We start from the raw sequence: 21744 nt of genomic DNA on the forward strand, positions 1-21744 counted from the left end.
AAATGATCAAAATCTACTGTCTAACGTGTATAAAAGGTTTCTCAAAAATTAAGGTTATACGATATTACATGACAGTAGCTCATTATAATTAGAGAAATTATTATTTGTTGTGTAAACAAAAATTGAACTATGTTGTTGTTTGTACAAGGTTTTGAAAATGGACAAAATTATCAGATTGGATTTTTCAAAAATCTGGTAAAAGAATGGGGTTTAGTGTACAAAATGTTATTTTTGGCTTTCCAGAAAAAAAACACATGATTTTAAACTTTATAATCCTCTTAGTAAGGATATACATATTCCAATATTCAAGAAAGAATGTCAAATTTTTTTTAAAATTATGTTTTGAAATGTTTATATGATTACTATATTTTGGAGGAAAAACTTACAGAACAAATATTTTACAAAAAGAAATGGTCTAAATGGAAATGTCTTTTCAATTAATGATGACAGCATTTCTTCTTCTTTTTTAACAGTAAGTACTAGAAGATACATGTAATTGTCTATATCGCTTTCTTTAATCTGTATGAGAGTGTGAGTAAAAGGTGTGTATGTATTTGTTGAAAATGATGAAAACAATAAAAAAAAAAGGGGGGGATGTATAGACCCTGAAGCGTACTACTCCTCGAATTCCCAACAATATCCAACTGTCCTACATCCCATACCGAAATGACTTGCACGTTTTGCACAGTCTGTATGTTTCTAAGGGCGTGGTTTGGACGATCTGCACGTTTCTATGGGCGTGGCTTGATCATAGATTTGCACGGAACGGTGAATGGAACGAAACAACCCGCTTTGGAGGTGTAGTAGTAGTACTAGTAGCACGCATCAGGGTCTGTGTGGTTATCAATCTAAGTTTATCATCTATATTACATTTCAAGTATTCTTTAGGTAAAATGTGCCATTCAAAAGTTATTTATTTATTATTTACATAACACAGAGTTAGGCTAAAATATTGTTCTTACCCTTGTATTAAGGTCCAAATGTTGGTTATCAACTTTAAAATTTCAATGTTTACCATCAAAAATGATTTTTTCTTCTTTCAAAAAACGTAAACCAGGTCAGACATACATGAACAGAAGTAAAATTCAGAATCAAGAAATCATACATTTCACTAAACAGCACACTGAAAGGTGAAGGTAACGAACAGTGATCTATAAGCAATACAAAATAGAAAGTTGGGCAAACACGGACCCCTGGATATACCAGAGGTGGGATCAGCCTACCTACGGCCTAACAATCGGTATGAAACAAATCGGACAGATTTGACCCAATGAAAGGTTGTATTGGCAAACTAGGTCGTTATAACGTTAAACAAGACTGGTGAAACCCCTGCACCATTAACTTGTTATAAAAATACATAAAAACAAAAATTTTAATTTCAACAGTTAAAAAAAAAACCGGCTACTTTATATTATACATAAATTGATTGTGGATATCGGATGAATCAGTCGACTATGGCATGTCAAACGTTGCAATATTTGATCTTTTCGATTTGTATTGTATAATTTTCCATTGTTCTATATTTTCCATTTGCATTGAAAAGGTCAAATATTGCAACGTTTGACATGCCATAATCGACAGCATTTCATATAAATGATTCTTTACAGAAAAATATAAACTTTATCCGTATTGATTTCAGTTTACCAAAGACGTATCAAACGCCTGGCATTTAGAAGTGAGAGTCACGGGTCTTTCGGATACGAACTAAACGAAAGTCCTGTGTTGCAGTAGGTGTTGGCACGTTAGATAACCCCCACTGCTACGGTCCTGAGTGCTCAGCATAGGTCTATAAATGTGTGGTACTTTATTTACAGCTGGTGACGTCACAATATGAGTGAAGTATTTTCGACGGGACTTAAAATAAACATGCTTGCAAACAACCAAATATACTATTTCATATTGATAAAAGAATGTTGATTGATTATGTTTCAATTGTCGATGTAGTTACTTATTTTTGTGACAAGCTTTGTTTAACCGATCAGCCAGAGGTTTGAGCGGAATTATGATTAGCCAATCAGCATACATTATGGTTGATTGTATATTGATTAACGTCCTTCTCAAGAATTTGTCACTCATATGGAGACGTCATCATTGCCGTTGAAGGGCCGCAAAATTTAGGCCTATGCCCAGCGCTTACGACCTTAATTAAGAGCAGGGAGGGGTCTTTATCGTGCGACACCTGCTATGACACGGGCCTCGGTTATTGCAGTCTTAGTCGATTGATTGATTGATTGTTTTTACGTCTCGTCGAGAATTTTTCACTCATATTGAGACGTCGATCGCCAGGTGTAAGTGAAAGTACCACAATTTTAGGCCTATGCTTAGCGCTCAGGGCTGTAGCAGTGAGGGTTCTTTAATGTACCAACGCCTGCCGCGACACGGAACCTCCGTTGATTCTCACTTGGTTTGTAACGATTTTTATTAAGACATCTTGTGCAAAGGTGTCTTGACGGTAACTCATGATCATATGGCGGATAATCATTTTTGAGCTGCCTCTCCAGATGGTCGTCTTGCAGATTACAGGAAATGACGTAATCCAGCAATTTTTTTTGTGGGCACCATGCAAACTTCCGTTAGAGGTCGTTTGCACACAACCCAACTCTGGTAGCGGAGACCCAGATTACTATGGGTGCTAAAACGCGGAACGTAAAGGAAAATATACTCTGCAATAATGTCATGAGGAGGTCAGCATTTTGCAACCTAAACGGTTTATCATGAACAAGGGAAAAAGAAATTATAGAGAGGGAGCGGGAGGTCATCAACAGAATCCACTGTTTCATATACTTCATACTAATGCATATGCATTTCAAAATCATTAATTTACCATGAAAAATATTAATAAAGAAGAAAAAAATCATACTGAAAAAGACTGGAATTTTCAAATTTTATTTCCAATGAATAAATAGATGAACGAGTTCATGCGTTTCTTTGAATAAGAATATACGATAAAAAAAAATGGCGGCGCCCATATGGATCACGGAAATATCAGTGAACGTATATAGAGATTATCACTTTTTCTTTTGCTGATTTTGACTTTTTTCTTCTACATACGTGTTATCTTTAGAGCCTTGCTTCGAGAACGGGCCTTCGGCCCGTCCGAGCTTCGCTCGGTACTAACGATCACAATCAATAATCTGTTTATTTTGCCGTTTCATATATTATACATTGAATGACTTTCTTTGAATATTTTATAACGCATGTTTTACATGGAAAGGTGAAGATAACGAACAGTGATTAATCTCGTAGCTCCTATAAAGGTGAAGATAACGAACAGTGATTAATCTCGTAGCTCCTATAAAGGAATAGGGCAAACATGAACCCCTGGACACACCAGAGATGGGGTCTAGGAGGAGTAAGCATCCCACGTCGATCGGTCACACCCGCCGTGAGCCCTAGATCTCGATCATGTAAACGGAGCAATCCGTAGTCATAATCGGTGTGTAAAGAACAGCCCCAATGTCCGACATCATTTTACCCAAATAAAAGGTTGTACTTGTAAATTAGATCGTTATAACGACCATAAAATTTGCGAAATGCTGACTTACACACGAAACTGCTGAAACCCCAATAACATCAACTTATTTGTTAATAGCGCGCCTCGATTCAAACACTGACCATACGCAGAACAAGATCTTGCGTATAGAATCAGTCGTGAAACACAATATACAGGCGACAATTGAATATCTCTACATAAATATGAAAAGTTGACGACGGAGAAGCTGAAGTCATCCCGTCTGCTACAAAGTTGAATCGCCAGCCCGCCGTCAATATCCATGTTCAATAAAATATCAGTATAAAGCATACATTTTATGAAGCCGTATGACAATGGTGGAAGGTCCTCCAATGCTTTTAATTTATTATGTGTTATATAACACGTCATCAAATGCCATTTGATCTTCATTACATCAACCCATCATCAAAGTGAAGACTTCCTTAAATTGGTGCTAAGAAATAAAACAAGAGGCTATACGCCCTTTGGACTTGACAGCCTGGCTTTTTATCAGACCTTCCTATGTTGAAAATATCAAGTCTCTACCTTTTTATTTTCATGGGATAAAGCCATGGTTAAAGTTGTTTTTAAACAGAGAGAAGACTTGAAAAGCAACCAGATGAAACACAACATATCCGCGATTTTGATCTCAGGACATAAAAATCACCTAATAGATTTCAAACATTTATCAGGAATGATGAATTTCTAGATTGGTGATTTCATTTCGCAGCTCTCATGAAACATAACAGGGGTGCAGAAATTTAATGGAATTATGCGTGAACATATTAATAATGTAAAATGTCTGATAGGATTGGAATTGCATCTGATATTCAAGGGCGAAATATTTCAAAGTAACAACTGTCTGAACGATTACAAATCAGTAGGTACAAAACATCCTGGTTTATTATTTGGTGTAACAATCCACTTGTAAATATCGTCATAGATTCTTGAATATTTCATGGGATTATTTAGTCGTTGACAGATATTGCACATATTATTACGCCAGTTCTCAATGGGGTAACTCGAGTCATAGTATTCCTTCCAGTTCAGAAAATTATGTTGTAAACTTTTGTCCTTCTCGACACTTTCAAGATATTTTGATAAATGTTCTATAGATGAAAAATCTCTTGTATTAATATAGGATTTTGGAGGGCTGAAAATAGAATAATTTGCCCCTCCCCGCATGATGGGGATGACTTGGTGTTGAGTCACGTGATGAAGTCCCTTCTCTGTGACGTAATCTCGGCAGAGTGCGTTTTCGAATGACAGATAAAACAAATATTTCTTATCTAGAATGTCGTAACATTTACTCGGTGATAAACCCCAGCATTCCCGGATGGCATCTCCTCTTGTTTTGGGACAATTAGGAGCTTTTAAGGAACCGCATGATCCGTATATATCCACATCGGTAGTTTTCCTTATCAAACGAACATAGTTTTCCCTTTTAGAAGTCGTTCTGCAGTGTGACACAAACCAAGCTACGCCATATTTATTGTCTACATATTTTCTTTCTTTCCCTCTCTTCGCTCCATAAGAACCATGGGTGAATGGAATGTCTGAATCTCTCCTGTAACTCAACGTCCAGTTCACTCTGCGATTATATTTCTCCAGATTCCCCTTTGTGACGAACTGGCTACCAATCTCTTTCATCAAATAATCGGTAGATTCGTACTGAGCAAATATCCAGACTTGTTGGGGCATTTTCTTCGGTAAATTACCCCCTCCTAATAAGTCAATCACAAATACCACTGCATCACTTTTATTATATAGTTTTCTGTCTGTTGTAATTTGACACGAATATGGACAATTCTCCCAAAAGCTCGTGTTTGTAAAGGATTTCCAGATTGCCGTCTCCCAATGTTTTGGGTTGTACAGAAGCATCGTTTTAGCTGGTGGAAGTACTTTGATACGTGTCGATGTTGTGGAATCATACTGAAGTCTTTCTTGATTCTTTTTGGTTAAAAATAGGGTATATCTTATTTCTCGAAAGTATGCGACACATAGCAAGACTGTTGCAGTGGTTAACACTCCAAACACACATCTCTGCTTTTTCAATGGCATTTTATCAATGCACGTATTTGGTCAACAACATTTCATCTGAAAAATAAAGGTTACATGATTGCAATAAGACTGTGAAAATAATAATGATAAAGTAAATGGAAAGGAGGGGGGAGGGGTCGACAAAGTTTTGGTAATTATACCGAAACCATAATGCTCATTCAAATTAAGTGCTGCTGTTTTAGGTTTACATTCTCTCTCTAGGATCGTCTATGGGTCAAAGAGCACGTGGCGACATTTTATATAACACATACTAGTATTTCATTTTAGGGCATAGAAATCACAGGAAGATATTTATTTTTTAAAAATTCGATCCCATGAAATGATATCCATTCCCACCATATAGAATTTGTTCCCATCAAACGATATTCGTTCCCATGATTTAGAATTTGTTCCCATCAAACGATATTCGTTCCCATGATTTAGAATTCGATCCCATCAAACGATATTCGTTCCCATGATTTAGAATTCGATCCCATCAAACGATATTCGTTCTCATCATTTTTTTTAAAATCAAAAGCAGGTTCTGTATTTACATTAACTTCCAATATCCATGAGTAAATCAATACATAAATAAAACCTTAATTACATGTATCAGTTTCATCAATGTCATTCTTTAATGTTAGAATCTTAGTTGGACTAATGGACTTGGTGAATTTACAAGCTCAGTAGTCCTTTAACCGAAGTCAATTTCATTTTGTGGGAACGAATTTATTTCGAGGGAACGAATTTTATTTCGAAGGACACATTTTATTTCATGGGAACGAAATTTGTTTCATGGGAACGAATTTTATTTCATGGGTCGTGAGAACAAATTTTATTTCGTGGGAACGAATTTTATTTCAAAGGACACATTTTATTTCGTAGGAACGAAATTTATATCATGGGAACCAATTTTATAACGTGGGTCGTGAGAACAAACCTATTTCGTGGGAACGAAATTAATTTCGTGGGGACAATTTTTTTCAAAATGCTTTCTTCTTATATCCTAAACCAGCCACCGCACAAATTAGTGCTACAGTAACAGAAGCTATGCGCACTTTGACCTTGTAACCCCTACCAACTTTCATTTCAAAGGTTCAAAGTTCACCAGGGAAAATTTTCAAAAATGAAATTTATTTCCTAAATGTAGGGTAACTACTAAATTTCGTTAAGTGTATATGAAATTCATTACGATAGACGTATTAGAGAGCGATTATAGTTAAGTGTACATACGTCCATATTTCAACATCACTTCCAAACTATGTTTATATACAATCCCTTGTGTTCAATGTACTAAAATGATTAGTATAATGATTAAGGTCAGGTCCTATTTAAACTGTCTTGATTTCTTCTAATGCAAAAATATACAAGATTTTCTAAATGCCTTAAGTGGAAATATTTCCTTTAATCATCAGCTGCAGAGGCCTAGGGCATGCCAAGCGTGTTTTCAACGTATAGTAAATTGAAAATACTGTAACTATTTTTTTTTCTCTCCTCTCCTTTTCAGTCATTTTAATTAGATAAACATGTTTGTACTTTCAAGAAGAAAACAAGTTTTGTATCTTCTCTATTGATGCTTGGAGGAAATAGTTCATTTATTATTTGTGTCTGGGGTCAGAGTATCTTAAAAAAGAAAACTATTTTGAACGTACGATATACGGACATGCTGCAGCTAGAAGTTGGAAACTCATGCATGTACAATGGTGTAGAAATCAAATCAGTTTGACTTACACGGAATAATGAAAACTAAATTTATGTTTTTTATAGGTAAAATGAATACAATTAACCGCATGGAATGTAATTTCTTCCCGTGATTTCTCAACTAAGTTCAAAACAAGGAGTAAAGTTTGAGTACATTTATATCGGGGGGGGGGGGGGTAGTATATTTTAACTTTTGAACATCATACAAAATGTACAAGTTTTAGGAAAATACATTCATATCTATTACAACCATACTAATCCAAAATTATAATATCAACCCTTGCATCCATTTGAATTAATCGGGAATTTATCCAGGTAAGTATCATAATATCATACCTGATCGAAATTTAAAACCATTAAAACTATCTCTTGCAGTTTATTTATTTTATATTAATTTCAACAATATGTACAACAAACTAGGCATTTCAATGTTTCAGAGAATTATTCACACAAATCCTTAATGTAACTTTCAGAAACGCTTAAATCAGATTGTGTAACTTTATAAGAATTATGATGGAGAGGGTTCAACATTCTATTTTTCTTTATGGTAACCTTTTCGCGCATTTGCTTTTGTTTCGTACTATCTGTATTAATATCCTTTTCAATGCTTTACTTGGTATTGGAAGTACATATTTATGTATATATTTCACTTTGTTTATTTGCATACCTATATATATTCTTCTGACGTTACTTGTATTGATACATGCAATTTCTGTACTGTACCTCATGCACCATTTCCATTGTGTTTTGAGCGAATAAAATGAATGAATGAATGAATGAAAAAGAAAGTAAAACATCGATGGCTGTAATATCTCAGATGGAAAGCAGACTATAATGGCTATCAAAACACAATTCCCACCTATTGTCCTAAAATTACAGGTACTTATCCAATGTGTGCAAAACGGATCGAAACAGAGCAATCACTGGAGGGCTGGCTAAATCCGGTAAAATCCTAAATAAACCTTTTGTTACATATCTACCTTTTCTGCAAAAATATCGATGGCAAAAGAAAATCAGCTAATACTGCAAATGTCATTATAACAAAGAGGCAGATCACTCGATAAAATGGGCGACAACACAAATCCGAATGTGTAGTCACTGTACGGTGTCCGACTTAAAAGCTGGAATATTGCCAATTACCTCATTTTTAAGTTAATCCACACGGACCTGGGCGAGAAGCTATATCCTGGGACACTTCAGTACCTTCCAGATATTTGGTGCTTTCAGTCTATATTGTCCAACCCGTCTGTTTTAATACGTATGGATGGTTGTTAGGGCTTCAGTGTGCCTAGTCACTCGTTTAAAAACCCACTATATAGCCGCGAGGAACTGAATTTTAAAAACCAACTGAATAGTTATACACGATGAGGAAGGTACCTCATGGGGTGTCGACATTGACCTGTTGACATTTGATTTATATATCTATCTTTTTTCCTCTGAATACTATCTATATTACGACATTCAATATTGTCTCATATATCTTATTTAGATGTTCTTGAAACTCGTGTACCAGACATTTAGAAATCAGTAATGAAGTGTATTTAAAAAAAAAGTGAACTTCGGAATCTTTTTAATAGAAAATATATTTATATTATATTATATTTATACTAGATTAGATTAATATGAAAATAATATCGGTACGGTATATTTCCAGGATTTCTATTTTGTGTTAGAGAAATTGTATTTCGTAATACACTCGTATACCACGCTAGAGTTATCTCTCTTCGAAAGTAGTACGTACTACTGTTAATGCAAAGGTCAAATATCTTCCTAAATACAATTTTTTTGGCAAATTTGTAATAATTCCAATCTTTAAATACATAATTTTTAACTATAGGCCCGTAAAAGTACATATATTTAAGTCATTGTGTAATTTCACACACAAACTCCTTTGAAATGAAAAATATGAGCACTCAATGATAGGTCGAGGCTATCTGGTACCGCTTACAGGGTGACGACCACGAGTTATCTCATCTTATGTAGGTACGAGTTATCCCTCGTGCCAATTTATAATTCACAATGATTCGTACGAATAATCGTCGTGTGTCAATTCTTTTATACTTATTTCTTGATAGACCAATATTAGGTAAAATAGGTCATGTTGGAGCTCCATTGTGGTTGGCAAACACATGTATATTTATTATCAATTACGTAGGAAACATGAATACTTTCAATCATATTCAAATCAATCGGTTCTAAAAATGAGAAGCACAACACTGTTGATTATTTAAAACTCAGATTTTCGACACAACCCGCGTCTAAATCAAGAGACATATCTTACATAAGCAAGTATCAAAAAACCCTGACAAATATTAATAATCTACATTGTTAACAAGAATGATACACTGTTGCAGTGAATTGAGAAAAATGGTAATTCTATGCATAAACATATAATTTTTTTTTAATGCATATTAGGTACCGTGTGTTATAATGGATGTATTGGCATCACACCCTCCCCAAAGTATTAGACTGATATTTCTAAATCATTGATGTACAAATTTCGGGCAGAATATTTTAAAATCTTGATACACCATTAGAACGTCGTAGTATTCATAATTTCACGGAATGTTGTGACAGCACATTGATATGAAATACGCTTAATTACAATTAACAATGTGTACACTTTAAATCAACTTGAAATGTTATTTTCCATAGAGGATATCAAGACTTTTACATATTTGTTGTTTGAAAACTGATACCAACTTATAAGGCAACCTCCCTGTAACAGGTACCAGATTATAAAGCACTCTCCCTCTTAACAGGTACCAGATTATAAAGCACTCTCCCTCTAACAGGTACCAGATTATAAAGCAACCTCCCTCTAACAGGTACCAACTAATAAAGCACTCTCCCTCTAACAGGTACCAACATATAAGACACTCTCCCTCTAACAGGTACCAACTAATAAAGCACTCTCCCTCTAACAGGTACCAACGTATAAGACACTCTCCCTGTAACAGGTACCAACTTATAAAGCACTCTCCCTCTATCAGGTACCAGATTATAAAGCACTCTCCCTCTAACAGGTACCAACTAATAAAGCACTCTCCCTCTAACAGGTACCAACTTATAAGGCAACCTCCCTCTAACAGGTACCAACTAATAAAGCACTCTCCCTCTAACAGGTACCAACTAATAAAACACTCTCCCTCTAACAGGTACCAGATTATAAAGCACTCTCTCTCTAACAGGTACCAACTTATAAGACACTCTTCCTCTAACAGGTACCAACTAATAAAGCACTCTCCTTCTAACAGGTACCAACTTATAAGGCAACCTCCCTGTAACAGGTACCAACTTATAAAGCATTCTCCCTCTAACAGGTACCAGATTATAAAGCACTCTCCCTCTAACAGGTACCAACTAATAAAGCACTCTCCCTCTAACAGGTACCAGATTATAAAGCACTCTCTCTCTAACAGGTACCAACTTATAAAGCACTCTCCCTCTAACAGGTACCGGATTATAAAGCACTCTCCCTCTAACAGGTACCAACTAATAAAGCACTCTCCCTCTAACAGGTACCAGATTATAAAGCACTCTCCCTCTAACAGGTACCAACTAATAAAGCACTCTCCCTCTAACAGGTACCAAATAATAAAGCACTCTCCCTCTAACAGGTACCAACTAATAAAGCACTCTCCCTCTAACAGGTACCAACTTATAAGGCAACCTCCCTGTAACAGGTACCAACTTATAAAGCACTCTCCCTCTAACAGGTACCAGATTATAAAGCACTCTCCCTCTAACAGGTACCAACTAATAAAGCACTCTCCCTCTAACAGGTACCAGATTATAAAGCACTCTCCCTCTAACAGGTACCAACTAATAAAGCACTCTCCCTCTAACAGGTACCAGATTATAAAGCACTCTCTCTCTAACAGGTACCAACTTATAAAGCACTCTCCCTCTAACAGGTACCGGATTATAAAGCACTCTCCCTCTAACAGGTACCAACTAATAAAGCACTCTCCCTCTAACAGGTACCAGATTATAAAGCACTCTCCCTCTAACAGGTACCAACTAATAAAGCACTCTCCCTCTAACAGGTACCAACTAATAAAACACTCTCCCTCTAACAGGTACCAGATTATAAAGCACTCTCTCTCTAACAGGTACCAACTTATAAGACACTCTTCCTCTAACAGGTACCAACTAATAAAGCACTCTCCTTCTAACAGGTACCAACTTATAAGGCAACCTCCCTGTAACAGGTACCAACTTATAAAGCATTCTCCCTCTAACAGGTACCAGATTATAAAGCACTCTCCCTCTAACAGGTACCAACTAATAAAGCACTCTCCCTCTAACAGGTACCAGATTATAAAGCACTCTCTCTCTAACAGGTACCAACTTATAAAGCACTCTCCCTCTAACAGGTACCGGATTATAAAGCACTCTCCCTCTAACAGGTACCAACTAATAAAGCACTCTCCCTCTAACAGGCACCAGATTATAAAGCACTCTCCCTCTAACAGGTACCAACTAATAAAGCACTCTCCTTCTAACAGGTACCAACTTATAAGGCAACCTCCCTGTAACAGGTACCAACTTATAAAGCACTCTCCCTCTAACAGGTACCAGATTATAAAGCACTCTCCCTCTAACAGGTACCAACTAATAAAGCACTCTCCCTCTAACAGGTACCAGATTATAAAGCACTCTCCCTCTAACAGGTACCAACTAATAAAGCACTCTCCCTCTAACAGGTACCAGATTATAAAGCACTCTCTCTCTAACAGGTACCAACTTATAAAGCACTCTCCCTCTAACAGGTACCGGATTATAAAGCACTCTCCCTCTAACAGGTACCAACTAATAAAGCACTCTCCCTCTAACAGGCACCAGATTATAAAGCACTCTCCCTCTAACAGGTACCAACTAATAAAGCACTCTCCTTCTAACAGGTACCAACTTATAAGGCAACCTCCCTGTAACAGGTACCAACTTATAAAGCATTCTCCCTCTAACAGGTACCAGATTATAAAGCACTCTCCCTCTAACAGGTACCAACTAATAAAGCACTCTCCCTCTAACAGGTACCAGATTATAAAGCACTCTCCCTCTAACAGGTACCAACTAATAAAGCACTCTCCCTCTAACAGGTACCATCTTATAAGGCAACCTCCCTCTAACAGGTACCAGATTATAAATGGAGGATATTTTATAATCTGGTACCTGTTGGAGGAAGTGTGCTTTGTAAGTTGGTACCTGTTAGAGGGAAGGTACTTTATAGAATCTGGTTCCTGTTAGAGGGAGGGTGCTTTATAATCTGGTATCTGTTAGAGGGAAGATGCTTTATGATTTGATGATAAAGCATTTTATCTCAAAGAGGTACCAAGTTATACAGCACCCTAACTCTAACAGGAAGCAGTGTATGCTAGGACTAAAATAATTATAGCTTCTCCCAAAGTAGAACTTCTATTGTGCTTATCAAAAACAATCGTTGTCAATAGTACAGTGTACTTGGGATCAGCTGGACTTGTTACACTACAGAAATCATGGAACACACTGTTTCCATGTTGTACCTGTTTGGTTGTGAATCCCAGATGATGTTCAACAACTTGTTCAACACCTTGTTTGAAATGAAAAGACTTGTAAAGTTTACAAATTTATTATAGCACAAGTCAATATTGTTTTAGAGTAGCTGATAACAAGTAATAAGTTTTCCAATAAAAATAAATGAGTACAAGCAGAAAAGGTTACATAGGGTGTTTTTCTGATGCCATTTCTAGAATAAAGTGCACCGCCACGGCACATGATATGCCCGTCACATATTGTTAACAGTATAGATTGTACCCATTAAAACATTTTTTTTATATCACCTTAATTAAATGTCACAGTGACCTTAAAGTAGGATGCGACACACCTTCTACCTAAGATGCATTAGTTGACCAATTTTGGTGATTCTAGGTCTAATAGTTTTCAAGTTATGAGTCGGACAAGTTTTTGCCATATATGGCCATATCTTCCTAATGAAAAGTCACAGTGACCTGGTTTTAATGTGCGACACACCTTCTACCCAAGATGTATCTACAGACAAAGTTTGATGATTCTAGGCCTTGTAGTATTTAAGTTACGGGTCGGACACGAAAAAGCTAACAGACGGACGGACAGACGGATATCTTCTTAATGAAAAGTCACAGTGACCTGGTTTTAATGTGCGACACACCTTCTACCCAAGATGTATCTACAGACAAAGTTTGATGATTCTAGGCCTTGTAGTATTTAAGTTACGGGTCGGACACGAAAAAGTTAACAGACGGACGGACATGAACGCCATACCATAATACGTCCCATCTTAAGACGGGCGTATAAAAAGGCTTTAAATAGTATCAGCCATCATCAGGTTGTCACATACTTTCTTTCCATGAATAAAAGCTCCTAAACTTAAAAGTGACAGGAGGCCGGTAGATAGACAACTAGAGCTCTGCGGAAAATATTTCCCCAAAATTGACCATGATCAACAATCTGTAAATATTCTAAAACACCAAAGAAGTTATTTACAAAGACCCTAGCTTCAAAACTGTGAGAGGAGTTAAAAGGTCAAACCGTCATTTATTTAATACATGTATATTTCCTCAAAAACTGACTCGGTTAAACCTGTAATTTTCAACAACAAAAATTTAAACAAAAATCAAAATCATAGCCACATACACATTTTCCATACCCATACAAATACTCTGCAGAATAAGGTTCTCAGTTGAATATTGGGAGAAATTTGACAAATCATGTACTTTCTATGTAATGTTTCCTCAAAATACTCAGTTCAAGAATCTGTAATTTTCTCGAACAAGGTTTTCCTATTAAGTGAACCTACAACCTTGACCTTAAAAAACAATAAGCATCTTCCTTTTATGGTGATCAAATGTACCAAGTTGTAAGATTCTAGAGCTTACGGTTCAGTCTGTATCCCATCTTACAAGGTCCGGACAGACAACACCATACCATAATATGTCCAGTCTCTGACGGGCAAGTACCATAATAAGAAAATCTAAAGTTATGACCCTAACAAGCTTTCACAAACTATAAAACATGAGGTGTTTGTAAAACAATTACATATAAGCCCCCATGGTGCAAAATTGAAAAGGGTTATACATATGCATAATTTGATTGATAGTAGTATCATCAATTCGAAATATTGAGCAAACAATATCTTCCTATGTCAGGAGTGGATTGACCAAGTGACCTAAAAATCAATAGGGGTCATCTACTCCTTATGCTGTACCATGTTTGGTGTCAATCAAGCAAATAATTCTTAAAACATAAGAGACAATATATTACTATGTCCAGTTTACCCCTTGACCTTTGACCTCAAATCTACTCCTTGAGATGTACCAGTGTACCAAGTTTGATGTCTGTCAAGCAAAGGGTTCTCAAGATATTGAGCAGGCAGTGTCTTCCTATGTCCAGAGTAGATTGACCCTTGACATTTCGACCTGAAAAACAATTGGGGTCCTCTTCTTTTCATAACCAACCCACATATGAAATATATTACGATCAAGTGAATGGTTCTTAAGATATTAAGCGGACAACATGTGGTCTACCGACCGACCAACAGGTGCAAACCAATATGCCCCTCTTCTTTGAATGGGGGCATAAATATAGTGTTATAACACTAAAAGGCTTCCATACATCTAAAAGTAACATAGGACAAGGCTAACTATAGAAACATTGAGATAGCCTAAACACTTAAACTCTGAAAAAGTAATATCTGATACTACCCTGAACCAAGTAAATTGACTCTGCTAAGGTGTTTACATATTATAATGTAAAATCTAAATAGTTCCCTAACTCAATGTTATGTTCATTTCCTACTCTATGTAAAAGATAAGAGGCGAACACGAAATTCATGTGAAAAGTACAAACCTTAGAGTTCTTTAACCTAGCAGAATGAGTAAATCTGAGTCAGCTCCTTATATAGGGCTGGCAAAATCAATGAGATACTAAATATGAATGCTCAATCTGATAACCCAGGATTAAGCCTCTTGGCCAATGAAATTGCAGAAAACAAATTATGTTCAGGAAGACTGGCATAATGGCAGGTATAATGAATTACATAGCACAGTGAAAGGTAAACATGTGAAACATTAAGATATTTCCTTTATAAAATCTTAAATGTAAAGTTTGAAAAGGTTGCATGTATAGTACAATGTATGCCAGTGGATTTGAAAATGACCTGAATCAATGCTCTTTCTATTTGGTACAAAACAGATATAGTTATGATTAATCATTATATCATTGGGTAAAGGCGGCAGTCTGCTTCCCTTAAGGATGTATTCTAAACAGTGGATGCAATCAAAATCTCTGCCTCCACAAACATAATATCTTTGAAGTATTGGATGTGTGTGTTCATATTCTGTCCAATCCTGTAACATGAAAAACAAGACATAATCTTATTGGCTCATCCTAAATTTAGTATCCTATCAAAGTTTAACTAGTAAATTGCATTCTTCTATTGTGTTATCGAGTATATAAGCTCAAACTCAGTATTTATCAAGTTTCTCTGAATAATTAGAATTTATCCTACCATCTCCTACCATTATCTTTTTCCTTTAAATATTGAATATCTTAGACAGAAAATAAAATCATAAAAACTTTATATATCACACAATGCGAAGTCAATATAAAATTACTGGTAAAGAAAGTTCAACTCTTTGACACAAGTATGATGGAAAATTAAAGATAACGGTGATAATGTTTTGAGGATTGTTTTCATCTCTCAAACAAAATACATGTAGAATTTCAGATTGAAAATAGAAGCAATGTTGACTATTTGAAATGACCATATGGAATTTGTGCACCACAAAGATGAACTTACATAATGGATTTTAGCCTAAACAGCCCAAATTCTTCCAAAACCAATGCACACAGTTCTAAACTACCCTGGATGAAAAAATGAAAGAAAAAAAGATTTATATATATATATATGTCTGTTCTTAATGTTTGAATATCTTCACACAAATAAAAGATATAGGTTAACAAAGAGGCCCATGGGCCACATCGCTCACCTGAGTCACCCTGGTCCAGTTCTAAAGATTTTCCCTATATATTCGCATGTAAAACTTTGGTCTCTATTGTGACCCCATCCTACCCCCAGGGGTCATGATTTGTAACAAGAGGCCCATGGGCCACATCGCTCACCTGAGTCACTTTGGCCCATATCTGAAGACTTTCCATATATATTTGCATGTAAAACCTTAGTCCCTATTATGGCCCAAACTACCCTTTGCATACTTGAATCTACACTATGTCAGAAAGCTTTCATGTAAATGTCAATTTCTTTGGCCCAATGGTTCTTGAGAAGAAGATTTTTAAAGCTTTCTCCTATATTTGTTTGTAAAACTTTGACCCCCCCCCCACTTGTGGCCCCATCCTACCCCCCAGGGGCCATGATTTGAACAAACTTGAATCTGCACTACGTCAGGAAGCTTTCAGGTAAATTTCAGCTCTTCTGGCCCAGTGGTTCTTGAGAAGAAGATTTTTAAATGACCCCACCCTATTTTTGCATTTTTATGATTATCTCCCCTTTGAAAGGGACATGGCCCTTCATTTGAACAAACTTGAAAGCCCTTCACCCAAGGATGCTTTTGGCCATGTTTGGTTGAAATTGGCCCGGTGGTTCTGGAGAAGAAGTCGAAAATGTGAAAAGTTTAACAGACAGACGGACAGACAGACAGACGGACGGATAGACAGACGGACGGACAGACAGACAGACGACGGACAAAAAATGATCAGAAAAGCTCACTTGAGCTTTCAGCTCAGGTGAGCTACAAACTTGAATCTGCACTAGGTCAGGAATCTTTAATGATAATTTCAGGTCCTCTGGCCCAGTGGTGCTTGAGAAGATTTTTAAATGACCCCACCCTAATTTTGTGATTATCTCCCCTTTGTGCCAAGTTTTGGTTGAAATTGGCTCAGTGGTTCTGGAGAAGAAGATGAAAATGTGAAAAGTTTATGCCGACGACAGACAACTAACAAATTTTGATCAGAAAAGCACATTTGAGCCTGAGAAAATTTTTTTTTAGAACTTACTGGCAAAATCTCGGTGCCCTGTAAATGTGATTTCTTACATCCTTATTGGCGGGGTAAAAGCATCTGTTAAATTCTGAGATGGTGTTCCCTGGTGAAATAGTATCCTTTACAAACAGACGGAAATGTCTTTTTGTTTCATCAACGCTTTGTGTGCCCTTGTGTACAAGTAAATGTATTTTTGATATAATAGTCTCATCTACTGGCTGGCTTAATCCTGGAAACTAAGAAAACATTCTAAATGAATACATGTAATTATATAAGGGGATTTGAAACAAAATGTATGCCTCTCTTGCTGAACTTTGCCAACAGAATTTAAGTTTTACAATTTTCATTTATGTATATTGAAAGTTTGATGCCAGTGACATTTGGGAATTACTGACATAGCATAATTTTAGGGATTGTAGCATTGGTGAGAAACACTGCACTGCCACCGGTCTCTAATTTATGAATGGGCTTGTAAATTTTTCAGTTAAAGTTTATAATCTGATTGGACTACTTGTCTGGCAATATATACAGGGCTCGAAATTAATGTATACCCGTTACTCCGTGACTGGTTAAAAGTCTGGCTGACTGACTGACATTTGTTTTCGTCAGTCAGATGAGTTAATTTTCTAAAGCATCATTTTGGAAAATATACTTATGAAAGAAGTAGGTACAGTTTCTAAAGTCATTTGGACCAAAATATTGATGATTTCACTTGGAGCTCAAACCCTGGCATTCAAATAAGGTATGGATTAGCAAACCCAAAATCTGCTCAGTTTGATCAGCAAAATGATTTGTGTCATATGACGTGAGCTAGAAGTTGGCATAAAATTGCAAAAATGCCATTTTCAATGAAAATATCCACAAATTCAGGTGGTTTTCTTATCAGAAAACATACAGTGCATGAGTCGAGCAAATTCATATTCAAGTATGTTTTTCATCTTAAATTAATACACAATATATATCATTTTTATTTTGCTCGACAAATGCGCACATCTTTTCCTGAGCAATAATCTGTATGACATTTGACAGTTTTCAGGCTTATTTGAAAACAAGATGCGTTTGTGAAACACAAATGCCCCAGATAATGGCCAATTCCAAAGATGGTCAAGGTCACAAGGGCAAATATCTTGGTACCAGTAGAAAGATCTTGTCAAAAGAAATCATCATGTATAATACGAAAGCTCTAATATTTACCATTTAGAAGTTATGACCAATGTAAAAAAAATTAAAAGTAAGTTAAATGTCAAGGTCAAAAGGTTTAATACCAACGGAAAGGTCTTGTCACAAGGAACACTCATGTGAAATATCAAAGCTCTATCACTTACTGTTCAAAAGTTATTAGCAAGGTTAAAGTTTTCAAAAAGTAGGTCATACTCCAAGGTCAAGGTCACATGGTCAAAAATGTTGGTACCCCTGGAAAGGTCTTGTCACATGGAACACTCATGTGAAATATCAAAGCTCTATCACTTAATGTTCAAAAGTTATTAGCAAGGTTAAAGTTTTCAAAAAGTAGGTCAAACTCCAAGGTCAAGGTCACGGGGTCAAAAATGTTGGTACCCACGGAAAGGTCTTGTCACAAGGAATACTGGTGACATAAAAAGTTAGCTTCAAGCCCTGTATATAGGGAGTAAAAGATGCTTCATTTACCTCCCCTACTAGATGCTTTCTGTGATCTGCTGGATCTGGTAAAAACAATGAATCTCCACTTTCTTCTGAATGCTTTCCTTGGCCAACTTCTCACAGAGGAGCTTTGATATTGTTTTCCTTTTCCAGATAGAGTCCGTTTCTTGAATCTGAAGACAAATGTGACACCATTTTAACATGTCTCAGTAGTCCTCATAAATTCCAGTAATTAATTCATCACTAAATGTTTTAACCTCTAATTGAAAATGATTTCATATTTGAGTCTTCGCAGGGGTTTTCCTACCATTTTCAAACTGGGTCCAGAGTCCGTAGAATTGGGAAAATTGACACATAAAATGTTCAAATTGGGAAAGTATGAAAAGTATTAATTACTTTGTGCTTAGATACGTATAAATAAAAGAGAAGAAAAAAATGTTTTCACTCAGCAAAACATGATATATATTCATAGCAAAATCTGTATCAGAGATCTCATTCCTTTCTGTCTAAAAAAAATTCTAATTATGTCTCCCCTCTTCCAGGGGGAGACATAGTTTTTGTACTTCATCTGTCTTTCTGTCTGTCACAAAATCTTGTGAACACTTCTCCTATATGGCTTATCGGATAGTCTTGAAACTTTGTGCAATGCTTCATTCTCATTTGTAGATGTGCATATTGGTGGGACAGGATGATCCAATTATTTTCCTTAAAGTTATAGTGGATCTAACAGGGGTGGAAGAACAGTGTCATTGTTTCATAAGGGTCCAGCAAATGAAAAGACCCAGTCCCTATTGAAAATTCCCTCTAATTAGATAACAGCTAAACTATAAGCTGATTTTCATGGTGTACAAAATGCATACCTTAAACTCTGGATATTTCAAGACAGTCCTCAAGGAAACTATTGTGAGGCAGTCCATCTTCTTGGAAGGCTGTAGTGATTGTCTTTTTTTTTTGTGTCTAGCTGAATTCTGCTGAAAGAATTTATTAGTCTCACTATCAACCTTGCCATGCATTAATTTTTTTAAAGACCACACCTGTAATCAAAATCAAAGCATTACTTGTTTCTAAATATATACATCAGTATCATCACCAACAAAGACAGCCTTGTCTTGAAACACAAGCTTAGTATAACATGAAACCAATCATTACAATGACCAATGTTTCAAATTTATTTATATTAACAGTCCTTGACCAGTCGAATTTGATCAATATTTTCATTAGTTTGTCACTATGAAGATACCGTAATTTTCCAACTCAGTCTCAGATAGACATACACGGAGAAAATTTGTGGCTGGATCGGGAATTGAACCTAGAGACCTCTGTGCAAGATTTTACCAGTTGGTGCCGTGACTACTCGTCCTGCCAGGGGTGAAATGAATCTGGGTTGTGTGTCTTCGACGGTAAAAACAAATTAAAGGGAGGAATTTAGTAGTTAGGGCTACACGGACCGTGGATATCGACCTGGATAGCTCAGTGGTTAGAGCACCTGACTAGTAATGCAGGGATCCTAGGTTCGACTCCTGGTCCAGCCAAATATTTTCTCCTCCCCTATACTGCATTCCGTGACGTAACTTGCTCAGTGTTAAGTTTATACGTGTATCAAATTAAAAATCTAGGCCCACTGGCCTTCATTGTGGAATGAATAATAGGATTGTTACATATAATGTCCGAAATTACAAACGTTCACAGAAAATACCAAAGATATGACCGAAATTAAAAATTATTGAAGTCGTCAAAGGAGGGACCAAAATTTTTAATGTGAATATGATAGTAGATGTCATGTATTACTGAGGTCATTTTAGCTCCTCTCTCGGTAATTTTTGTCATTTTTTTGGTAATTTCTGTAAATGGTACCGTAGTAGGCTAGTTTTGGTCATTCCTGCGCTGCGGAATGACTTACCACGTGCCCTGGCCTTGTGCTTGTTTAGCCTATATTGAATATACTTACCGATCTTGCAAAAATCTTTTGATTCCCGGGCAATATGGTACTAATATCTCATGTTTCATAAATTAATATACCTCGCGGACACTACTAAAGACAGAGATATTTCCGGCACCAACGGTCTCTTCGTAGATATGTTTGGTCTATCGTCCCGCTTTCCCATATTTGATATTTTCTATCTTTTTTTGCGCAAGAGTTAGCCTATTTTAAGTACAACTTAACAGATGAAATACAGGGGCAATTAACTCATTGTATAGGGGCAGGTAACTCGTGGTCGCCGCCCTGCAAGCGGTACCAAATAGCGTTAACCTCAATGATACTAGCGAATATATAAATAAAAAATGCAATCAATAGATAGTCTGTCTTTTCCGAAATGAGCAGAGAGTTGACTATGTGACTGTCTTATCAGCATAACATGTGTTATTTGTTTTTGAAATTCTTGCATATCTAACTACCCTTTAGTGTTTTACACGTGATATAGCATAACGAATTTTATCTGATAGGTCCTTATTCCTTTATCTACATTTGAGAAACTCAGTATCAAAACTTCACGACGCCTTTGTTTTCTTAACGACCACATAAAAAAAAAGGCTAGCGTGATGCATATTATGTAACTTCTACAATAACATTGGAGAGTAAAATTAGTAAAGAATGAACTTAAAATTTTGATCTTTCCTTTCATCTGAGATGAGATCAAATAAATTACTCTGTGGAAATTATATTTTTATGATTTATTTATTTTGAATATACATGTATCTTATTTCAAAAGTACATGTATACATATAATAAAGTTAACGCTTATCTAAGTACATTCACAGTCAGTATAGATTGATAATTTGAAACACTTGATGTTTCAATGTTGCCCTATTTTTTTTATGAATGAAACAAAAAACAAAAACAAAAACAAAACAAAAAAAAATTAAAAGCAAAC

General features: G+C 36.1%; 1 protein-coding gene and 1 long non-coding RNA gene across 3 annotated transcripts; both read right to left on the reverse strand.

Annotated features, from left to right (window-relative positions):
* Window positions 1-4161: 4161 nt before the first annotated feature.
* On the reverse strand, window positions 4162-8555 carry LOC125647826 (alpha-(1,3)-fucosyltransferase C-like). Its single transcript, XM_048874648.2, has 2 exons — window positions 8372-8555; window positions 4162-5587 (listed from the first exon to the last, which is right to left on the reverse strand). The coding sequence occupies exon 2, from the start codon at window positions 5549-5551 to the stop codon at window positions 4361-4363; it is 1191 nt and encodes a 396-aa protein (XP_048730605.1). The 5' UTR covers window positions 5552-5587; window positions 8372-8555; the 3' UTR covers window positions 4162-4360.
* A 4274-nt stretch (window positions 8556-12829) lies between these two features.
* On the reverse strand, window positions 12830-20855 carry LOC125674059 (uncharacterized). Of its 2 annotated transcripts, XR_008796065.1 has the most exons (6): window positions 20820-20855; window positions 19732-19842; window positions 18899-19044; window positions 17267-17487; window positions 16053-16117; window positions 12830-15600 (listed from the first exon to the last, which is right to left on the reverse strand). It is a non-coding gene; the product is annotated as an uncharacterized LOC125674059 (long non-coding RNA). The 2 variants fall into 2 exon arrangements; XR_008796064.1 differs by lacking the exon at window positions 20820-20855 and having other exon boundaries at window positions 19732-20194.
* Window positions 20856-21744: the final 889 nt, after the last annotated feature.

Source organism: Ostrea edulis, chromosome 6 (genome assembly GCF_947568905.1).
Source record: "Ostrea edulis chromosome 6, xbOstEdul1.1, whole genome shotgun sequence".
In the NCBI taxonomy this organism is placed as follows: domain Eukaryota; kingdom Metazoa; phylum Mollusca; class Bivalvia; order Ostreida; family Ostreidae; genus Ostrea; species Ostrea edulis.

Coding starts and splice junctions, on each gene's coding strand:
- LOC125647826 (XM_048874648.2), bottom strand. CDS start 5,551: ATGCCATTGAAAAAGCAGAGATGTGTGTTTGGAGTGTTAACCACTGCA.